Here is a 21569-nt window from a genome sequence, read left to right as displayed (position 1 = left end):
TTCTTTTACGTACTACGTATTTTCATATTTTATGCATCAGGCACAAAATCTTTATTTATTTATTTATTTATTTATTTATTTTACATGTAATTATTCAGCCCTGTCTACAGATCAAGGCATTTATAGCTTTGTTTTATTAAAGAATTGGAATCTTTACTGGTTTTGATAAAATTGGACATCCAAGGCATGATTACTGAGAAATTTACACAATAGAAATAAGTTGCTAATGGTAACCATTGTGACACATGTTTTATTAAAATTGTATATACAAGGCAAGATGAGAGTATAATACAATAGAATCTTTTACAATATATATATACACAAGTTAATAATGATAATCATTGTGAGATTTTATTAATAAATACTGATATCACCACATCCTCTAAACGTTTCTTGAGGACCACATCCAACAGCTGACGTACCATTTCCACAATTACCCCATGAGTTACCTGCAATTAGAAATTTACATTTCAAATGGTATTCACAAAGTGTACAAATAGTGTTGTACAAATTCAGTGGCGGATCAGTAACCCTGCGAGGGCTAGCCCCAGGACCGTAACTTGTAGGGGGCACGGGGGGCAACTGCTCTCCTCAGGGAAGTTCTCTGCCGGTCGAGGGGGGCCCATTTTAAGACAAAAGTTTCTTAGTCCGTATACGATACGAACATGCAATTATAAATGAAGCATCAAACAGGTTCACTACATTACATAAACAAAAGAGCACACACAAGGTAAATAAGCAAATCTGAGTCGTGAGTAGGCATTTCAGTAAAAAAAATGTCCACTATTAGGGGCCTTAGATAAAATATTTATTCGTATGGCTTTGGGATGTCAATATTGTCCCCTTAATTAATTTATTATGTATGGAACGGGCCCAGAGGCGAAACTAACGGCCCCGCAGACCTTGCGTGTGGGAGGGTCCACAGTCTCCCGGGGGACCCATAAAGAGTAAGGGAAAGATGGAAAGAGGGGGCCCAAGAATTAGAAAAACTTCTAGGGGGTCCAAATACGCCCCCCAGAAAAAAATCTAAATTACGGCGCTGGCTAGCTAGCCCTCCAGTTTTCTGAGTGAAAAATAATTTAAGCTATTATTTATATATCTTTGAAAGTATATCGTAAATTTATGGTATATCCATCATAGTTTAAGTTCTGGCTGCCTCCCCAGTTTTTACCATCTAGATCCGCCACTGCACAAATTGTACAATATTATTAATGTTTAACGAAAATAAAAGTCTAGAGACGAGACATACGAGTATAGAAATCAACAGATCACATTCAACTCAACAAAATTGCAATGGATGAATAAAATTCGTGAAAGTCGAATAAAAAGCAATTTCTCCATAACTCTAGAAATTGACGCTGTACGATTACCACGGTACCCATTAAGATTATATTTTTACCAAACCTTTCATTATGACATTAGTACACAATATGGCTATTAAAATGTAACCCAAAATCATGATTTACTCTTTTAGACAATATTCGGGATGAACTCTCATATGAGGTTTTGAGAATATTGTCTAAGAAAACTAATTTTCGTGACCCTAAAACGCAATAAACATTTGAAATTTTTAGTTCTGATTGAATAGACCTATTTATGCGCGTACTGCATATTTAACACAGTGTTAAGTAGAAGATTGTATTTATTGCTGTTTGTCTTCTAATTGTAATACACATACAAGTAACATTCCTAATAGAGTTATATATACTCCTAACAATGAAGCACACTTGTAATAAATTGGTGTTCAAATAACTTTATTTCGTTTTTCCAACTGTGCAGTAATATTATGCATGATACGAGAACATACGTCCAGTCCCGGTTTTTTCAAAGTAAGCATTGCCAATAATAAGGTTTTAAAATGTGTTATGCTATTTTAGTTCTTTGTTTACTTAAATAGCAAACCTAACTAACCTACTAGAGGCGTCCAAGAGATTATAATTACCGTTGGAACGAATGTATGCTGCACTGCGGGAAAAAATGTCCTACGTTGGTGAACCGAAAGCACGCTCTGCTGCAACACGATAACACAAACCACACTCAGCTCGAAAAGTTCAACAAAATTTCAGGAACTTGATGACATCGAACTGATGCCACGCCCGGCATATATTGCTGATCTTGCCCGTTCGGATTACTTCTTTTTTCCGTTCATGACGTACTTCCTAAAATCATGATGCTCACCAATCAGCAGGAGGTGGAAACAGCTGTGGCTGACTTCCTTGCCTCTAAGGGTAAGACATGCTATCGACGCGGAATCAAGGAAATGAGAGGAAGATTAAGATTAGGATTTAGATTTCTGGGCTTTCGGCATCTAAGGTCATTTAGCCCGTCACGTATTTGAGGGATGACGTCCCTCGGCGAGCACAGTGTCCGGGGAAAGGAAAGGAAGAAAGAATTGGGAAAGGACGGAAGCGACCTGGGATCTATAAGTTAGGTACCACCCCGGCATTTGCCTGGTGTGGATGAGGTAAACCTCATTCAGGGTGGCTGGCCTGAAAAAGCGTTTTACACTTTTTCGACCGAGTGGCCCCACTGGGAATCGAACCCGAGACCGCTCGCAACTGACAGGAAGAGGCTGCAGACAGTAATACACGAGGAGCTATACTTTGAATATTAACTTGTTTTTCTTGTATTTTAATAAATACAGATATGTTGTGTATCAGATTATTGCAACAATTATAACTTACCTTCGTACATACATACAGTATCGTAGTGCAAGAGCATACGCAGGAAGTGGATCCTGGGAGTTCGGACATTCCCGAAATTCCGACTTATCTTTAAATTCATCTAATTTTCGGATGATTTTGCGAATTTTCATGCAATTTATCCTCATATTGAATTTAAATTCACCAAAAGTTTGTACCCCTCCCGAAATAAATTCCTGAATATCTTTTTTTTTTTTTTTTTTTAAAGCGAAGTTAAGCCTAAGCAATTTACAAATACGACTCACATAAAGATTTAGGGAATGCATTTTTTACGTAAGTCGGGGCGATTTCTGTAGCTGGTTTTTGATTATTTTCAAGATAAATATACCCTAAGTAAGTTAATTCAAAAATTACCTTTATGTCTTCCTGTAACGGGAAGATTGCATTTCTGTATCTCCAGCCTTTCTTGAATTTAGCTAAATAATGCTAAGCTAAGGTAAGCCACGTACTAATAGAAAACAAGTAAAAAGGAACATGTACGCCATGTGAAGGAGTATAGACTGTAGGGTGTGATATGTTCTCAATTAATATAGAAACCGGAAATGGTAGTAGATTTTTAGCACTTCCGGTTCCCCACTTCTCGCTACCTATTACCGTGATTACTCTATAGCGATCAATGTTAAACCGGAAGTGATTGATTGCTGACACTTCCAGTTTGATTAGAGGATTGATACTCGTCCTTAGAACGCTAAGTCGATTCAAAGAGATAAAGCTTCTCCCTATCGTTTTTATTGTATGTAGATTAATATTGAAACCGGAAATTGTAGTGGAGTACTATCACTTCTAGTTTCAGTAGTGGGAGGCACGGTAGCTCAGAAGTAGAGCGCTAACCTCTGGTGATTGGGGTCTCTGGTTTGATCCCCGGCCACGTACATTTGTGGTGGACAACATCGTGTCTGTGGGTTTTCTCGGGGTACTCCTGTTTTCTTCTACTTTCTCATTCTACTAATTCTTACATTATCATTCACTTGCCTTAGCCTGAAGGGCATAATCGAGGGATGTTAAGGATTTCATAGCATTTCAGATCAGTTTTAGTAAAGAGTTAAGGATGGAGATGAACATATTCTTCGGACAGTTAATCAATTGCATGAAACTGCTTTTAACTACCTATTAGCTTTTTTTTTTTTTAATCTATAGTGATCAACGTTAAAACCGGAAATGATTGACTTTTTACCACTTCCAGTGGTAGGATCATCTTCATTAACAAACTAGTTTCGGAACTTTTGACTTTCAACAAGCTAGCAAAAAATTAACGGTACCCATCAAGTAGTGTTTGAGATAGTTTGTTTCCCGGACAAACGGACAACACACGGACAAACTATCTCAGAGATACAAAGGATTTTCGAATGGTAAACCAAAATCCTTAGAAGTCATGGAGAGGAGGTTATAGTGAAGACCCTAAAGGGCTGCATTCATCAGACATCGAGAAGAAACCGCCAACGTTGAGGAAGTCTGCACCTTTTTGTCCTCAACAACTCAAATAGTTCAACACAAAAAAGACCTTTTCGCTGTCGCTTGATGAAGACATTCCTCTATAATGATTACTTTGTCATTAAGAAATCCCAGGATCGAATCCTGCAACAGATCACTTTGACTTCTTTTTAGACTTTTCTCTCAGTCTTATCAGACAAATTCTCATACTTAAATATCCATTTCAAAGCTCCCTTTCTACATTTTATTCTTAATGTAACATGGTTTCTATTGAAATGGCGGCATTTATTCCGAAGTTGGGCGTCCGCTTTCGCCACGGTTATTCGCCGCTATCTCCTTGCACCGTTAAAAAAAATTGGTTCATTAATCCGTGCTCTTCACAAACTTTTAAAAGATTTTGTTCGTTATCAACGTATTGCTTTACAAATGTTAAAACTGTTACTTCATTGCCCTTGTACATTCGCCATGTTGATAACATAAATACTAGTTTCTTTCCCACAATGCAACTGTTTTGTTACCTTGCGCCAAGTAGTTCCCTCCGCTCGCCGTATAGTCCCATGTTTATGACCGCTTATATATAACAAATAAACACATTTTTCGAGACTCTTATATATTATCAAGCACGTAAACGATCAAATTATCCATATCTTTTCGGTAAATTTTAAAAATTTTGCTGGAAACGGACGCCCAACTTTGGAACTTAACCCGAAATGGCAACTTGATTAGTAAGAAAAAGATCAAATTAGTACAAGTTGTTAACAAGCGATACTTACCTACATTCCAATGCCATTGGAATACACAATGAGGACAAATTAAATCTGGTGGTAACTGTAAAGGAATATTGATGTAACCAAGTACGTTCGGTGCTAGGTAATATCTATATTGACCACTGTTGGCTAACGGTAACTGATATTGATTCAAGCAGTCTTGAGTAGCGTCAGTTCCTGAATCGTTGAGAGGACAAACTCGGAACTCAAAGTATCCTTTGTGATTGGCTGTGACTTGAACAGTGGTTGTAATAACACTTCCACTTTTGTATTTTCTTGTAATTATTCCTGAGCCATATTTGCCTCCTAGCTCGTTATCTCTTGGAGGCGTTTGACTCCATGAGTCGCCACATATTCCACATTTCCCGCCATTAACTTCCCATTGGACCTGTAACAGAAAAATCTTATTAGTTTAATATTATTCTGTTCAAAACTTCTGTGGAACTACAGAGGTAAGGATTTCTCTATGCTTTATTTATAATCTCTATGGAATTATCTATCTGAACAAACAATAAGACAACGGACAACAATGGACAAATTAACAGGCGAATAACAATTTTTTTTCTAAATATTTGATCGTTTATGAGATAATATGGTAGATGTTTCATCCAAACTTTATTGCATATTTACTTCAAATTTCAAGAGAGAGAAATTCAGATCAACTGGGCCGCTTGGGTGCCAAATGGCCTAACTCCAAAACTGGAAATTTCCAGGAATGACATTTGAAGTTTAATATGTAGAACCTAAAGTAACCTAATCTAACCTAAACTAACCTAATATTAGTAGAAATAAGCGAAATTCTATCATTTTTTGGAAAATTATGTTGGACCCATACACTAATATAACATAAACTAACCTAACATAAACTAACCGAACCTAACCTACCCTAAACTATCCTAATGTGAACAGAAATTACCAAAATTGTAACATTTTTTAGAGAAAAGAGCTGGACCCCTTCTGCTAAACATAGGCCAAATAAATAAATAAAATGTAATTTGTAATTTTAAAATTTGCTGTTTAAAAAAAAAAAGAAAGAAAATGTGCTCATCTATATAAGCGAATGAAAACATTAGTACCTTTTTTTTTTCTATTGTTCGAAGTTGGGTCACTCGCTATTCAAACGGTCCAACTTATAATGGAAAAATATAAATCATGTCTAACCAGCCTTAGTAGTACAACATTATGTGCTTTTATGCGGTTTTTGACCTAAGGATAATTAAAAACCGATTTTTCCCATGCAATGTGGTATGGTCTTGCTGTTGTGGATGTACTTTCCACTAAAAGTGCCACAACTGCTGAATGACGTGGAAGTCATTTTTTCCCGTCACAAAACCTAAACAATCCTGCACATTGAATAGTACAGTTTGTTTAATAAGCAGCTCATGTCAAAATGTCACTTGTAGCCGAATTCACTTTCGGTATGCTGCTTACAGAGCCACCTATTGACACACTTTGGAACTTTCTTCTTATGCCATACCATTTCTACCTTCTTCAAGTATATTCAGTTCAAATTTGAAGTCATTCTGCAGTGGTTCTTTTTTTTCTTTTTTTTTTATAGCATTTTAAGTGGGACTTTAATTATAATATAGGCCTACCCTATACTTTAAAGGGCTAGTGACCAGGTGAGTAAACTCATCAATTGCTCCCTACTTCTCTGATCGGCACTCTGCATGTGCTGTAGGTTATAAAGTGAAATTCGTGATACAGTACTTGATTATAAAATAAAGTTTTAACGAGCTTTTTTTTATCTACTAAATACAGCCAGTTGCTGAGATTCATCATTTCATTGCTATTTCTTGATATAACTGTACTTAAACACTGGTACTTTCTTATAATTTAAAATTTCATCAAATATTTTAACATAGTTTAATGGTATTTGCATCATTTATGATCATAACAAGGAACTTACGTATCTAACATGTGGCGAGACACGGTCAAAACAACAAATTGATATACTGTATAATGAGAAGAAACTTAGTACCAATATAAAAAGAAAATTTCAACCATAATATTTAAAAAAAAAAAAATGTTTTCTCTGAAAAGGGTGTTTCAAAGAAACAATCGTAGATGTATAAACGCTTAAGTATGCTCGTTACTAACCCTCGGAATTATACTTAATAACAGAGCTTGAGAGTGCTTTTGGAATTTATTATCTTTTGTGGGCTTTTTAAGTACAGCAATTTGTCCAAAAATATTCTTTCATTAAGCACTGATGTTTCGGAAATACTAAAACTGTGCTTTCATTATCGTCGTTGGACATGTTCTTAACAGTTTGTATTTTGCTTTATTATACTTCTTAGCTTTTATAAACTTTTATGTTTTTACAAGCATTCTTACCCTTTGTTTTTAGATATATCTTCTACCGTTTTTAATTTTATACTGAAAAAATTTTTAAGATGTAATCACCTTCTGATTTAGCTATAATGATTAACGAAAATGGTTTGGTTGACAGAAAATGGACAGCTTTGCTTTTACCGAAGAATTAAGAGCTTGAAGAATGGCGTCCTACTAAGAAATTCAGTACATATACGTTGCAGTAGCAGAACTTATTTTAAAGATGAGGCACTATGTTGGAAGCTTAGAGAAGGTTATAGAGTAAGCAAGGATTTTCTATTGGAATAAGTAAAAGGGATTTTGAAAATGAGGCACTGTATTGGAAGCTTAGAGTGAATTATAGAATAGGCAAGCATTCTCTTTTGGAATAAGTGAAAGGGATAAAACTGAAACAGAAAGCACATTATTTTGCATGCTAAAGGTGTGGAGTAATTTCGCCATCTTTGTTTCTTAGCTCATTGACTTATATGGGGAAGAAAATTAAATAAACTGAAGTTTTAATGGTTTGTTTTTATTGATTTCTTCTTCAAACCTATCTCAATATCCCATTTTTTCTCAAAATGTATTTGCATTAAATTAAATTTCATTTATTTTTTTTTAAATATAAATAACAGAACTTAATTTTGTAAACCGTAATTTTACACCGTTATAAATATGGTTGCTTCCATAAAGCAATGAACATTTAACTTGATTTATATATGAAATCAATGAAGTTCGAGTTTATTTCAAAGAACAAATACTAGTGTCACGTGTACACTACGTGAAAGAGTTTGGTTTGTATAGCATGGCGCTTTCTTAATTAATATTGAAACCGGATGTAATAGTAGAGATTACAGTGGAAATTAAATTTATTCTTAGGACGCTTAATTGGTTGCAGCGTTTTGCTATTTATTACCATTTTTACTCAATAGCAATGTCCCTCGTGGCTAAGCTGTTAGCGTACAAGCCTTTGGCGTGGGAAATCCGGGTTCGAGTCTTACCTGGAGCTCATGTTGAACGGATTCCACGTCAAGCTGTAGGTCCACATTTCATGTAGCCTAGCCGCTGAAAAGGGATGTTAAACTGAAAATCAAGTCAGATCAAATCAAATTTACTCTTTAGTGATCAATGTTATAACCGGGAGTGGCTGTCTTCTGTAACTTCCTGTTTTAATAGAGGGTTACAAGAAATATTGGCGCATATTCTTAGAACATTAAGTCAATTCCAAAAATAAAGTTTCTTTTTTATCTTATATCGTTTTTTATTCTATATAGATCAAATTTGGAACGGGGGGTTCTAGTGGATTTCTATCACTATATCTATATATCAAAATCACTAATTTTTTAAAGATTGAAAACAAAATATTGGTATTTGTTAAACTGAACTACAATTACATCTAATAATTTGAACCACCAAAGTTCACAATAACATCTGTAAGTTTATGAGGGAAGAAATCTATTCATACGAAAATGAAATTTTTGAGTTTTACGTCCCACGGTTATGCCGGCTAGGCTAAAGGAGACGGTGATTATGAGAAACGAATGAAATGATAGAATGAAGAAAGTGGGAGGAAACGGGAGAACCCCGAAGAAACTTGCGTACACGGTGTTTGTCCACCAGAAAGTTCACTTGGCAGGAGCAGAGTTTGAACCCGCGACCCCATGCACCAGAGGTGAACGCTCTACCACTGAGCCACCGTAGCCCCTCTATTCATACGAGTATTGCTTGTCTACATAAGCATGTGAATAAGAAATAGATTGTATTTGGAAGATTTATAACCGCATTTAAATGATAACTTATACATAAGTTTTTATTCGACAAGAAGTCTACAAAAAGAAAAAAAAAGAAAAAGAAAACAGAAAGAAAGGCAATGGTAAGAATTCATTTAACTTGCCATAATGACAAGTAAACTGTTTGCTTTGTCTAGAAAAAAGATGAACTGAAGGAGAGAATTTACAAGATCTTCTAAAAGATTTAAACAAATAATTGTCTACTTTGTTTGATGCATGATTTACCTTGTTTTGCTATCCGTGAATGAAGAGGAAAACATTTATACATACGTATTTTCTTGATATTGACAAGAATGAATAGCTATTTGCCCAGATTGGTGGTCATCACTTTCTGTAGCTAATGGCTGAGAGTTCTTTGAGTCTGAATTCGATTCTTGAAGTTGCAATAATAATAATAATAATAATAATAATAATAATAATAATAATAATAATAATAATAATAATAATAATAATAATTCGCCTGTCCATTTCTTTAAATAGTCGGTTGTTGAGCACACTCTGCATAGCTACTTGAATTGCAATATGAAGTTACTTTCTGCTGAAGAACGTGTTAAGTGAACCTAAAGTTTAATCACTGTCTCTTCAGTCATACTCAGCATATGAACAGGCAACAAAATCAATAAATTTGTGTTTGAAACTCTAAGAGTTATTTTTGAATATTTACTTTCTCTATACATCGTTATTTTTATCTATTTTGGATAAAATATTTTACTCAATGTTTCGAAACTTTAACCGCGTGTACCACACAGACAAAAGATATAGATTTTCATTTCTCTAGTATTAGTAAACAAAGAAGATGTTGTATACACCTAAAGTAATAGTGCATAACCTAGTTTGTGCTTCCTCGTTAAGTTGGTGCATGGTTTTTAATACATTGCAAAAGGAATTAATTCATCCGCATTATTATTATTATTATTATTATTATTATTATTATTATTATTATTATTATTATTATTATTATTATTATTATTATTATTATTGATTACTTCGTTTTCTTTTCTGATCGATGTGCCAAGTGCGTTGAGATCGGATTTAATTATGTAGAAATCTGAGTAAGTATTTTTAAACCTTCATCTATTCCTTATGTTATCCTAAGACCTTATGCAACGTTCCTCGCATCATATCCTATTAAACTCATGTCGTGCATATATACACGGGTAGCTCGTTAAAGCCATTTATTGTTTAAACCCCTATTGCTATCTTTGATGAATCTGTTTATTTATTAGTAGGGGAAATTAATAAATTAGCTTTCTGCTTGCGGTAAAAAAAAAAAAGTACTTCATTGCTTTGAGAAAACTTATTGTAAATTGACACTGTGTGTACTTAACGTCTAACAAGTTAAAATATAAACCTTAAGTGGAGATTCTGTGTTGTGGGGGGAATACAGCTGCAGAGTCTGAAGTGTTAGATGGAAACCCATTGGAATTTCGAGTCTTTCTAAAGAGTAGGGACGTTTTTAATAACTAAATTGATGAGCAGAAAATGGTAAACATTCCACATAGGGATGGTACCGAGACCGAGACTAGTCTCGGTATCGTCTCGGTCTCGTCTCGATAATACGAGACGAGACCGAGACCGAGACGGACTTTTATATACCGAGACGAGACCGAGACCGAGACGGGATTTTACATACCGAGACGAGACCGAGACCGAGACAGACCTCTATAAATCGAGACGAGACCGAGACGAGACCTTGGTCAGTCTCGAAAGTCTCGGTCTCGTCTCGAATATTGACAGCTATTTTGCCTTTACTCAAAATTTGTTTCGTTGCTGTGTGAGATAATATGGGAATGGTTGACTGATGTACAGTGACGTATTTAGGGGGTAGGAGTCGGTCTCAACCCTCCCGAAATAAATTGATCATTTTTTCGCATTGCACGTACAACACAAGTGTTTCTTACCCGTTCCTCAAGCCTCTGCCGAAACAAAATCCACTGCTGTTGCTTCTCTCTCTCTCTCTCTCTCTCTCTCTCTATATATATATATATATATATATATATATATATATATATATATATATATATATATATATATATATATATATATATATATATATATATGATCGATCCAGGATATGATCAAGGGAGGGGCTAAATCATACTTTGCCTCTTTATCCAGTGTAAAGCAGGATTGAAGCTCATTTTATTCAGTGTATACCTGAGCGTTAAGGGGATATAGGCCTTCCCTTGGATCCGCGCCTATATATACATAATTAAAAATGCTGAAAATTTGTGCCATGCTGTGCGAAATATTGAAGGGAAAATTCTTCCAGATACTCTGCAGTACCACTAGATAAATAAGCAGTGTTGCCAACGCAAAAGAAAGTTGTATTTTTTTAATTGCACTATGTAAGGTATTACCTATTTCTAATTTAGATATTAAATAAAACCACAATACCACATACATTATTCAGTGTAACAAAGGACAATACAATGTCACCAACATCAACATTTTGGAGATCTCTAATAACTCAAATGGCGTAGACGGTGCAATGCGCATCATTTGTATCTTAGCGCCAAATACTATGATCGTGGTATAATGTATTTCGAATGAATGAAGGAACAAAGTTACCAGTAATGGAAAATTTAACTTTTTCTAAAGACTTTACTTCGAAAACGCGCTGACATATCACGTCTCATCATGTAGATGATTCCAAAAGACTTAAGTGGTCATAATGTCATTTACAACAATTGTTATTTCAAACCGTTTCAGAGATAGCAAACACATGGATAGTGATTGTTATACTGCTTAAAATAACGTATTTGTGTTAAATTTTTATAATGATTGTTGCTTTAGTTTGCTTCCATAACATTACAACAATAGTTTTTGGTGGTTTTAATTACAAGTCGCAGTTCCATTATTTTAAGTAGTGTTGCCAACTTAAATAAATTGCTAAATAATATTCTAAATATAGTGCAAATAACGTAGCTAAACTGTAAAATATTTTAAAATTACTCGTAATTTATTTTATGGTGCAAGAATGTTTTCAAAAGACGATTTTTTTTCGTAGTCTTTATAATGTTAATGTTAATGTCAAAGTTTTGGTTCCAGCAATGCGTGAAAATGCAAATTGTAACTAAAATTAAATGTAATTGATAACTTTTCAGTAACCCTAGTTGTTCCCCTAAGCCTTAATCCTGATATACACAAAACCATGGTTAATTAAAAGTTCTAATTACACCCTAGTTACATTTCACTTTAGTTTGACCAAACCACGAACCACCTCAAACTCGATCCATACCATATAGCTATATGCAATTATTCAAGGACTTTCAGTTAGTAATACACATTGTGTTGATTTTTGGTTTGGTTTGTTTTAGTTTAATGTTCCACGATTATGCTAGAGTGTCTAAAGAAGACGTGGAGCTAATGATTATAATGGAATCCGAACCACTTTGGTCGTTTCACTGTACCTCACCGGAAATCGAATTCGGGACCACGCGAACCGAAGTCAAGTATGCTAGCCACTAGACCAAATGGAGGTCCTCACATTGTGTTGATTTAAATCATTGAGTCAGTGTTGTCAGATTCGAAGATAAAAAATTATCGTGTCTGTGCTCCAAAAGTAGCGGATTTGAACTATTTGTAAGCCAAATATATACAGTAGAAATGAATTATTTGGCAACTAATGACTGGTACTAATGAAATGATTTTTAATATGGACTGGAAAATGTGCTGGACATATTGCAAGAAATTATGATCGATGAACAGAAACAATTCTAGACAGGATACCACGAGATAAAAACAGCCTAGAAAACGTTCTTGTACAAGAAAGTTTAACGAAATCAAGAACAACTGGGGAGTAACCTGAGAAAGAATTGCTCAAGATAAATAGTTGTAGAGAAGACTTGGAAAGACCTTCATCCACCAGTGGGTTGATAATGGTTGATTATGATTACGGTTATGATTTTATTATATCTGGACCTCAGAGACAAACTAAACCAAGTTATAATTTCGTAATTTTACAGGAGAAGCGAAAAACCGGTTCCTTAAGTAAGATTTATAGTACTGTTTTTCAAACTATACTAAGTAGTTACAAAATAATAGGATGCTTTTAGACTTATATTATTACACCACTAGAAAGAACATAGTCTATTTAAAAAGTATTGTTAACTCAATTTCGACTAAAAAGTGACTTAGCATAGTCTATCTCTACAGTTCATACATACATACATAGGCCTACACATACACACACACACACACACACACACACACATATATATATATATATATATATATATATATATATATATATATATATATATATATATATATAGGGGCGGATCCAGGATATGATCAAGGGAGGGGCTAAACCATATTTTGCCGTTCTATCCAGCATAAAGCCGGATTGAAGCCCATTTTATCCAGTGTATACCTCAGCGTCAAGGGGGGCTATAGCCCCTCCCTTAGATCCGCCACTGTATATATCATTTTTACTAGGTAAGGTAGGGTAAAAACGGATCCAAAATTTATCGAAATTCGTACAGCGAAAGAAAAAATATTTTTGATTCTTCATATTGCAGCAAAACTACGAAAATTAATAGAAAAGAAAAGTAGAAAGTTAAGAATCACTTGTTTTGCCGGGACAGAGAAAATAGATACATATAGGTCGAATTACCTATATACATATATAATATGTATGTCCATGTTTCGCAAGTAATTTAATTCATTCATTCGCAAGTAATTCAATCAATATAAAATTTCAACATAATGAACGCACGATTAGTTTTCTCCACACCACATGCACCGCTGAGAGCTCAGGAATAAGCTTAATCTATGCTACGGCACTGGATGTATGCTTATGTAATACATTACGACCTTATGAACTTGTATAAGAAACAGAATGTACTTAAAGTGAGACGCGAACAATACAAAACATCGGACTTTGAATCTAACTTGTTTGGTGATCCAACCCGAGACCACAGATAGCAAACATGAGTGCTGTAGCTCCCATCACACGGCTCAAGATGTTCCTGTTTCAAAGTGTCAGTTAAACGCTGATATGTGAAACGGTAATAAAGCATTTGGTCATTTTGAAACAAAATATGATGTAGTAATAATTTACTCTATTTGTCAAGATAATGAACGTTATATTCTGTTTTTAAAATGACGTCAAAGCAGAATGTATTGGATAATAACTGAGAAATTGTAAATTTCAATTTCGGCGCTATTAAATACATTCGTACTCCTATGTTTGCGTTATCCGTTAGGAAGTATTGAACAATTTTGATTCAAAGGAAGGAAATAAACTATTATATAGTACTGGAGTTAATTTAATAGAGTTTAATTGTATAGGCAGTACTGAGGCTATTTGAGACAAAGTCTATTGCTGAAAGTGAAATATGGGTTACTATTATTGCTTTATCCCAGGTATGTTATACTCACTGATGATTGAAGCTGGAACACACACATGGAAAACATTAGCCCTAGCAAATTAACTACAAAGGGGTACATCACACCAGGGCCGTGCTGGGATACTAATGAGGGCGGTGGACAAGTCTACTAAAAGGGCTCCCATACAAACGGGAATATATATATATATATATATATATATATATATATATATATATATATATAGAGAGAGAGAGAGAGAGAGACTTTGAAAGAAAATATGGGTGCCATTTATATCAAAATCACGACCACTTTTTTTTTTTTTTTTTTTTTTTTTTTAAGTATTAACGTAAATAGCTAACCTCGAATCGAAATCCTCTTTACTACAGAAAAATTTTTTCGTTCCTGTAATAACATTTCTGTCAAATAAAAAGAAGCTAAATGTATCACAACTTAATATACCCAGTTTCTATTTTATATTTCAATCTTTGCGAGAACCATTTTAATATTGTCCTCCCATCTGCGCCTCGGTCTTCCTAACGGTCATTTTCCTATTTGGATTTCCAGTTACTACTTCGAAAGCGTTTCTAATTTCTTCCATTCTGGCTACATAACCTGACCATTTGAGCCTCCTAGACTTGATGACCCTAACAATGTTTGGTAAACGGTATAAAATTATGCAGTTCCTCCTTATGAAGTTTCCGCCTTTCCCCACTTCCGTTCCTTTTGGAGTTCGAATATTGGTTTAAGAATCTTGTTTTTAAATATTTTCAGTCTGCGATTTTCCCTCAGAATCAGTGACCATGTTTCGCAACCATACAGCACAACAGGTATGATTATCGTTTTATATTTTGAGCTACAAATTCCTCAACAGAATCAGTAACTGCAAAAGATTTTTAACTTAATAATAGCACGAAATCTCTGCTTTCAGTTGACATTTTTTTTTAAGTGATTATGGTTTTGGTCTGTTAATATTGATCCTAGATATTTGAAAGTATCCACTTTGTCGAAAGAAAATATTATTTGGTATTTTAACGCATCCATAAAATGCAGTATTACGATCCCGACAAACTTCCATTTATTTAGTTTTCTCTGCATTTACTTTTAAGCCTACATCCCTGCAAGCGTTAATTAAGATTTCTGCATTCCTTTCTATTATTCTATCATTACCTATTAAATTTACATCATCAGCATACGCTATAACTTGGCAAATACAATTCAGCTCTAGGACCTGATTGCTGTCTTTGATTTTCCTTATCGTGTTCTCCAGAACAAAGTAAATAATAATGACGACAACGCATCTCCTTGTTCCAGGTCATTCTCAACGTGGAAGCTCGTGAACAAGATTTCTCTCCCCGAACCTTACTTTGGGATTCATGTAAACATATCTTAATTAATCTACCTTTTTCGGTATTGCAAATTCTGTAAGCATGTTGTACAATGTTTCCCTCCTACCAGAGTCTAAAGTCAATAATTGATGTGCCAGGATGTTGTATTCTCTCATTCCTTTTCAAGTATTAGTCGAATGGTAAATATCTGGTCGATAGTTGATCGATTTTACCTAAATCCGTTCTGATAATCTCCAATAATTTCATCTGCGTATGGAGGCAATCTTGCTAATACAATGTTTAAGAGGATTTATTGGATGTTGACAGAAGAGAAATGCCTCGATAATTATTAAATCTGTTTTCTTGCTTTTCTTCTGAACTGGAACAATGATTGATTCTCTTCACTCTTGTGGTAATTCCTCCTTGTTCCAAATAAGAATGAGTTTGTGTATCTTGCTCTACAATTTTTCCCCTCCAGTTAAAATTAAGTCAACCAGAATTTCGTCTACACCCGGAGATGTGTGTTTAATTTTTTTTTTTTTTTAAATAGAGACTTCTATTTCTGTCTGGTTAGGTCCTGGAATATACGGTTATGCTGCATGCATTTCACTTTCTCCAAGCGCATTAGTTTTTGGCTATGTGTTAAGCAAATCGTCAAAGAAATCTTTCCATCTATTTAAGATGCTATCTGTATCAGTGAGAACTGTTCTTTTAGGTTTCTTTAATATATAAGCACGAAGTTGATAGCCTTTCTTAAGTTCGTTGATGCATTTATACATGTCCCGAATGTTTTTGTTTTCACTATTATCTTCAAGTAAATTAATTTTAACTTTCAAAAGTCGCGTTTCTTTGTTCTAAAAGTTTTAGAAGTTTTCTGCCAGGTGACAATGAAATTTTATGTAGTTATTTCGTTCGGCTTTGTAGCAACGCAGTTTCTTCTGTTTTCTCTTCTCGGCTACTTTAGTACATTCCTGGTTGAACCATAGTTTGTTCCTATGTATTTCTGCGTGCTCCAATATTTCTTTTGCTGAAATTTTAATGTTATCTCTAATTTCAACCAAGTATCTTGAACACAAGTGCACTCCGAACCTTCTAAAACCGAGAATCTATTCGACACTTCAATCTGGCTCCCCTCTCACCTGACTCTCCTTTCTTTCTTTTCTTTTCTTTCTTTTTTTTTTTAAATTAAACTGCTCCGTTTTCAGTTATTGAATGTTTCCTTTATTCAACGATATTCTCTCTCTTACTATCACAATCAACTCCTCTGAACGACCGTATATCAGTTGTGCTAGACTGTTCTTTTCTGTCTGCTAAAACATGATCAGTTTGAATATGTGTTTTTCCATCTGATGAAGTCCAAGTATATTTATGAATGTCACGATGTTGGAATTTTGTAATTTTCACGATAAGGTTTCTGGATATTGCACAGTTCACGAGTCTAACGCCGTTGTCACAACCTTCCTTATGCAAACATTTGTTCCCTATAATCGGTTTGAAAATACCCTCTGGTCCTACCTTCGCATTGAAACCGCCTAACAGAATTTTCATATGACATTGCAGGAGATGATCAAATACCCATTCTATTCTTTCATAAAAACTGTATTTTTTTAATCGCCATCCTTATTTTCTGTTGGGGCATGTGCATTTAAAACAATAATATTACACAACCGACCCTTAAGAGAAGTAAAAGAAAATACATCATTAACAAATTCAACCTATGTAATTGCTGATATTACGTATTTGTTTGTGAACGGAAAGCCCTGTTTCTAGTTGGTAATTTTTAATTTGTTCCCCGCAAAAGCATGTAAAATTTCCCGACTTGGCTCCTCCATTTCCTTCTCATCTAACTTCCTGATATCCCAATAGTTCCAACCTCTATTTCTAAACTCATTTTTTACAAATTTTAACGCGCCTGCCCTATAGAGACTTCTTATATTTCATGTTCCAAATCTCATGTCAATTTTACGTTGTTGAGTTCGTGCCAAGTTATCAGTTCTGATCCGAGGATTCTGCGAACTTATCTGAACAATCTTTTTTTTACAGGATGAGGTTGTTAGCCTCCCACCAAATTCTCAAGCTGGAGGATCACCCCTTGTCGTCTGTCCGCGACTGCTTATTCAGCATATTCGCAGCTAACCTCTATATCCCAGAGGTCTTCTCCTCGATCCACAACCTGAGGACGCGCCGTGCTGTGGTGACAGGAAGACCACATTTTACGGAAATTAATACAGCTATATTTCAGAAATACAACAGGTACTGATTATCCGAACACTGCTTTAAAACACACAGGAACAATCAATATGCTCGGATATATGAATGCATATTAAGACTGTGAAAGCTTCGATGCCGTAAAAATCGTAAATTAGAGACTAGTGTCAGTGTAGTATTACATAAATGCATCGTACGTTTGACTATTCGAACTCTTCTTGATGTATCACATTGTTTCGTTTTATAACTATATAACTTTATAATATTTTTGTAAGTGATTATACTGTTTACCTGTTCTCTGCCAATAGCAACTGTATGAATTTATAATACAAAACTGAAATATAGAAGAATGAAATAAAAAATATATATATATTTCGCAGAGCATCTTATGTAAAGGGCGCCTTGTATTCTTCATAAGTTCTGTACTACCAGTCAGTATTTGAATTTATTAAACAAAGCTGGTATACAGGATAACTAAAACCACTTATCTATAAAGTGATGTTTCGTAGGGCGCCTTATGTAAAGGGCGTACTGCACCCTTCACGGGTTCTTTACCAATAAAACTGTAAGAATTTATTACTAACAATTTGTACTTTTATTTACACTGTGATATTCCGGAGGGCGCACCGGGACACGTCCCGGTGTCCCTGTGGGCCAGCACGGGCCTGCATCACACTATAATTCTAAGTCAAGAATGAAGGCAAAAAATAAGAAGCGGAAACGACAGACGGTACGATAATAATACTTTCACAATTTTAATTTCACACTATTTATTTCGAGACTTTCGAGACGAGACCCGAGACGAGACCGAGACTTGGCCTTCGAGACCGAGACCGAGATCGAGACAAGCATCTGTTGACCGAGACGAGACCGAGACCGAGACGGCGATTTTTGACTCGAGACGAGATCGAGACCGAGACCGCTACTTATCAACCGAGACGAGACCGAGACAGTATAAAGTCTCGTCTCGTCTCGTCTCGATACCATTCCTAATTCCACAACACTTTACTTTTGGAAAACGAGAAACAAAACTACTTAATACTACTTAACTACTTAACGAAACTACTTAACAAAACTGCGTTACTCATATAATAATATTTGTTTGGACATTTTTGTGTTTCATGTGGTTCGGATTCCACGTTAATCAATAGGTCCACGTCTCATATAGCCTCGCTGCTGAACGGATGTTAAAATCAACTCAACTCAATTTTTGTGTGTTAAGACATTTCATTTTCCAAAATACCAAAAAAATGTAATGAGAATGGATATTTAGTGGTCCCCATAGCGTAGTCCTAACAATCACACCTTAGGTGCAAGTGGTTCCTGAGTTCGATTTCCGATGGGGAAAAGTGTAACACCCTTTTCAGACCAGTTATCCTGCGTAAGGTTTCTCTAGATTTTCCATTTCCATCAGGCAAGTGGTCTCAGGCCGCCTTCTTCCCTTCCCATTCTTTTCTTCCTCCTCGATTCCCCAGGCAGTTTGATTTCCGATGGGAGACCCGGGTTCGATTCTCGGTGGGAACTCATGTGGTTCGGATTCCACGCTAATCAGTAGGTCCCGTCTCATATTGCCTCGCTGCTGAAATGTACGTTAAACTCAACATCAACTCAATTCAATTGATTTCTAATGGAAGTCATACCTCATACGTGACGGTCTAACATGTTCATAACTGCCGAATGTCCAAAAGCCCTTATCATAAGCGTGGGACTTTAAATTAAAATTATTTCATTTCATTTTTAACATCAACTTAATAACTAATAGATTTGTTTCAAGTATTTTTCCTAAATTTCTGTTCTAAATAGATATTAGAAAAATAAGTAGAACCCGTCTCGGCTGGTCCGCCATTCCGGTTGATCCGACTGTGCTCGAACCGAAACAAAAATCTGTAACTAACTTCTTCCTGAGTAATTTTTTTTACTATAGACTTACCTAGTAAATAATGTACATACAGTAGACGCTATGCTTTGCTCTTTACAATAATAATAACAGCTTTTGTGCGGGGTTTTCCAATCTTTTTAGTGTAGTGAAGAATTCTGTCATTTTTGAGTTCAGAGGTTATTTATTTTGCTGTATATCCGTATTTTTCTGTATTTTCTGATAATCCGAACTTTTTTGCGTTCCGACCATACTCTCAGGTCCCAAAGGAGACGGATTAGAGGCGTTCAACTGTGTTTTATAATAATTTGTCTTAGTCTAAAAAATAAATTTGATTGCCGTTAAAATCTACCTCTATATCCAGTTTGGTCAAGACCGAATGAGTTCTGCAGATTGCGTACGGTAAATACTATCTTTGTGGGTGATGTGTTTTAAAAGATTAAAATGAAGGACGAAACGATAGATATTGTCCTTGTGATTGCAATTTTTTTTAAAAAAAAAAAAGTCGAATGAAGGACGAAACGATAGATGGGCTTATTGTCCATGTGATTGATTTTTTTTAGAAGAGAAAACCAAGTGACGGACGAAAAGATAGTCATTGTGATTGATTTTTTTTAAAGAATAAAATGAAAGAAGAGAAATAATAGTTATAAACTGTGCCGCTTGTTTAGGTAGAAAAAGTAAAAAGACTTTTTCTCTTTTTCCACACTTTACTACTTGTTTTAGTGAGGGTATATCTTACTAAATACCCTCACCAAGATCATAATTTTCTTTCGGATTTTTAATCCCTACAAACTGCTGTATATCTTCTATCTTTCAGTAAGGGATACATTCATCATCATAATCTTATATTTTTTTTTTATTCATCCAAGATGCCTTCACCAACGTTACAATCTCCTTGAGGATTTTTAATTCCAAGTTATAAAGATCTTTCTTCTATCTTTTGTAAGAATAAAACATGTTTTCACCGTCACCACAATCTTTCTAGGGATTTTTAATTCCTTCTAGTATCTTTTAACCGAAAACTTTCATCAAATACGTCAGAACCAAAAAATAGTAGTCGTGATGAAAAACTTGTGGCCATCCACCTCAATTTTAAAGACTATTCTCTCACAATTGGACACGTAACTTTTTAATATTAGCTTGAAATGCAGTAATGATCTCAATCACCTTAAAAAAAATTCTCACGGGTATAATCTGATTTCATGTATCGATAAGAGTAAGGTGAAGAGTTTTCAAGAAGTTGGTTGTTAATATACTAGACTGTACATATACAGCTGATTTTTTTCCTTTCTCAAGATGATTTGTACTCTTTTAAGTTTAATTTTTTTTGGTTCAGTTATCCTACCTGGAAACCACCACAGAAGAGCTGGTTGTCATCGTAGTTAATGGGTGTGTTGAAACCAAACCTCCAGAGAGATGACCGACTTGGGGGGTCCATCAACCTTCCGTGACCCAATACACCAGCAACGGAAAATAGAACCAAAATAATAATCACTTGAGATTCCATAGCTGTCAACCACCAAGCTCCTGTTCAATTGTGTAGCTGTCACTGAATTATTATAGACGGCGTGCACCCATTTTTATCTACTTGTCACACAAAAGGTAGGCCGCTAATCTTGTGTTGATTTTAGTTTTTCTGGGTAAACATGAAACTAAAAGGAAAAAAAAAAATCACAGTAAGAATTACAAAAGTAGAATCCCATTGAAGTTGAGTCATCATGTAAATATATCTTATCATATTAAGGAAGTATGTTTGATTTGTTTTTGTATTTTTTTAATTATTTTTTTCTGCTAAATAGTTGTTTAGGAATTTAATATAT

At 34.9% G+C, this 21569-nt stretch overlaps 1 protein-coding gene across 1 annotated transcript; it reads right to left on the bottom strand.

The window, feature by feature from the left end:
- Window positions 1-236: 236 nt before the first annotated feature.
- LOC145663569 (uncharacterized) lies at window positions 237-21289 on the bottom strand. The gene is made up of 3 exons (XM_081729676.1): window positions 21095-21289; window positions 4907-5288; window positions 237-449 (listed from the first exon to the last, which is right to left on the bottom strand). Exons 1-3 carry the CDS (start codon window positions 21254-21256, stop codon window positions 355-357), a joined length of 639 nt encoding a protein of 212 aa, XP_081585802.1. The 5' UTR covers window positions 21257-21289; the 3' UTR covers window positions 237-354.
- Between the last annotated feature and the right edge of the window lie 280 nt (window positions 21290-21569).

Source organism: Thermobia domestica, chromosome 11 (assembly GCF_964235325.1).
Source record: "Thermobia domestica chromosome 11, izTheDome1.hap1.1, whole genome shotgun sequence".
Lineage (NCBI taxonomy): Eukaryota > Metazoa > Arthropoda > Insecta > Zygentoma > Lepismatidae > Thermobia > Thermobia domestica.
This window is presented reverse-complemented; position numbering and strand designations above follow the sequence as displayed.

What these genes read in the sequence shown, in the direction of transcription:
- LOC145663569 (XM_081729676.1), bottom strand. Translation starts at nt 21,256, where the DNA reads ATGGAATCTCAAGTGATTATTATTTTGGTTCTATTTTCCGTTGCTGGT. An exon ending in TCTTCTGTGGTGGTTTCCAG is followed by an intron (nt 5,289 to 21,094) that starts GTAGGATAACTG and finishes TTTCTGTTACAG; the next exon opens with GTCCAATGGGAAGTTAATGG. An exon ending in CCAATGGCATTGGAATGTAG is followed by an intron (nt 450 to 4,906) that starts GTAAGTATCGCT and finishes TTCTAATTGCAG; the next exon opens with GTAACTCATGGGGTAATTGT.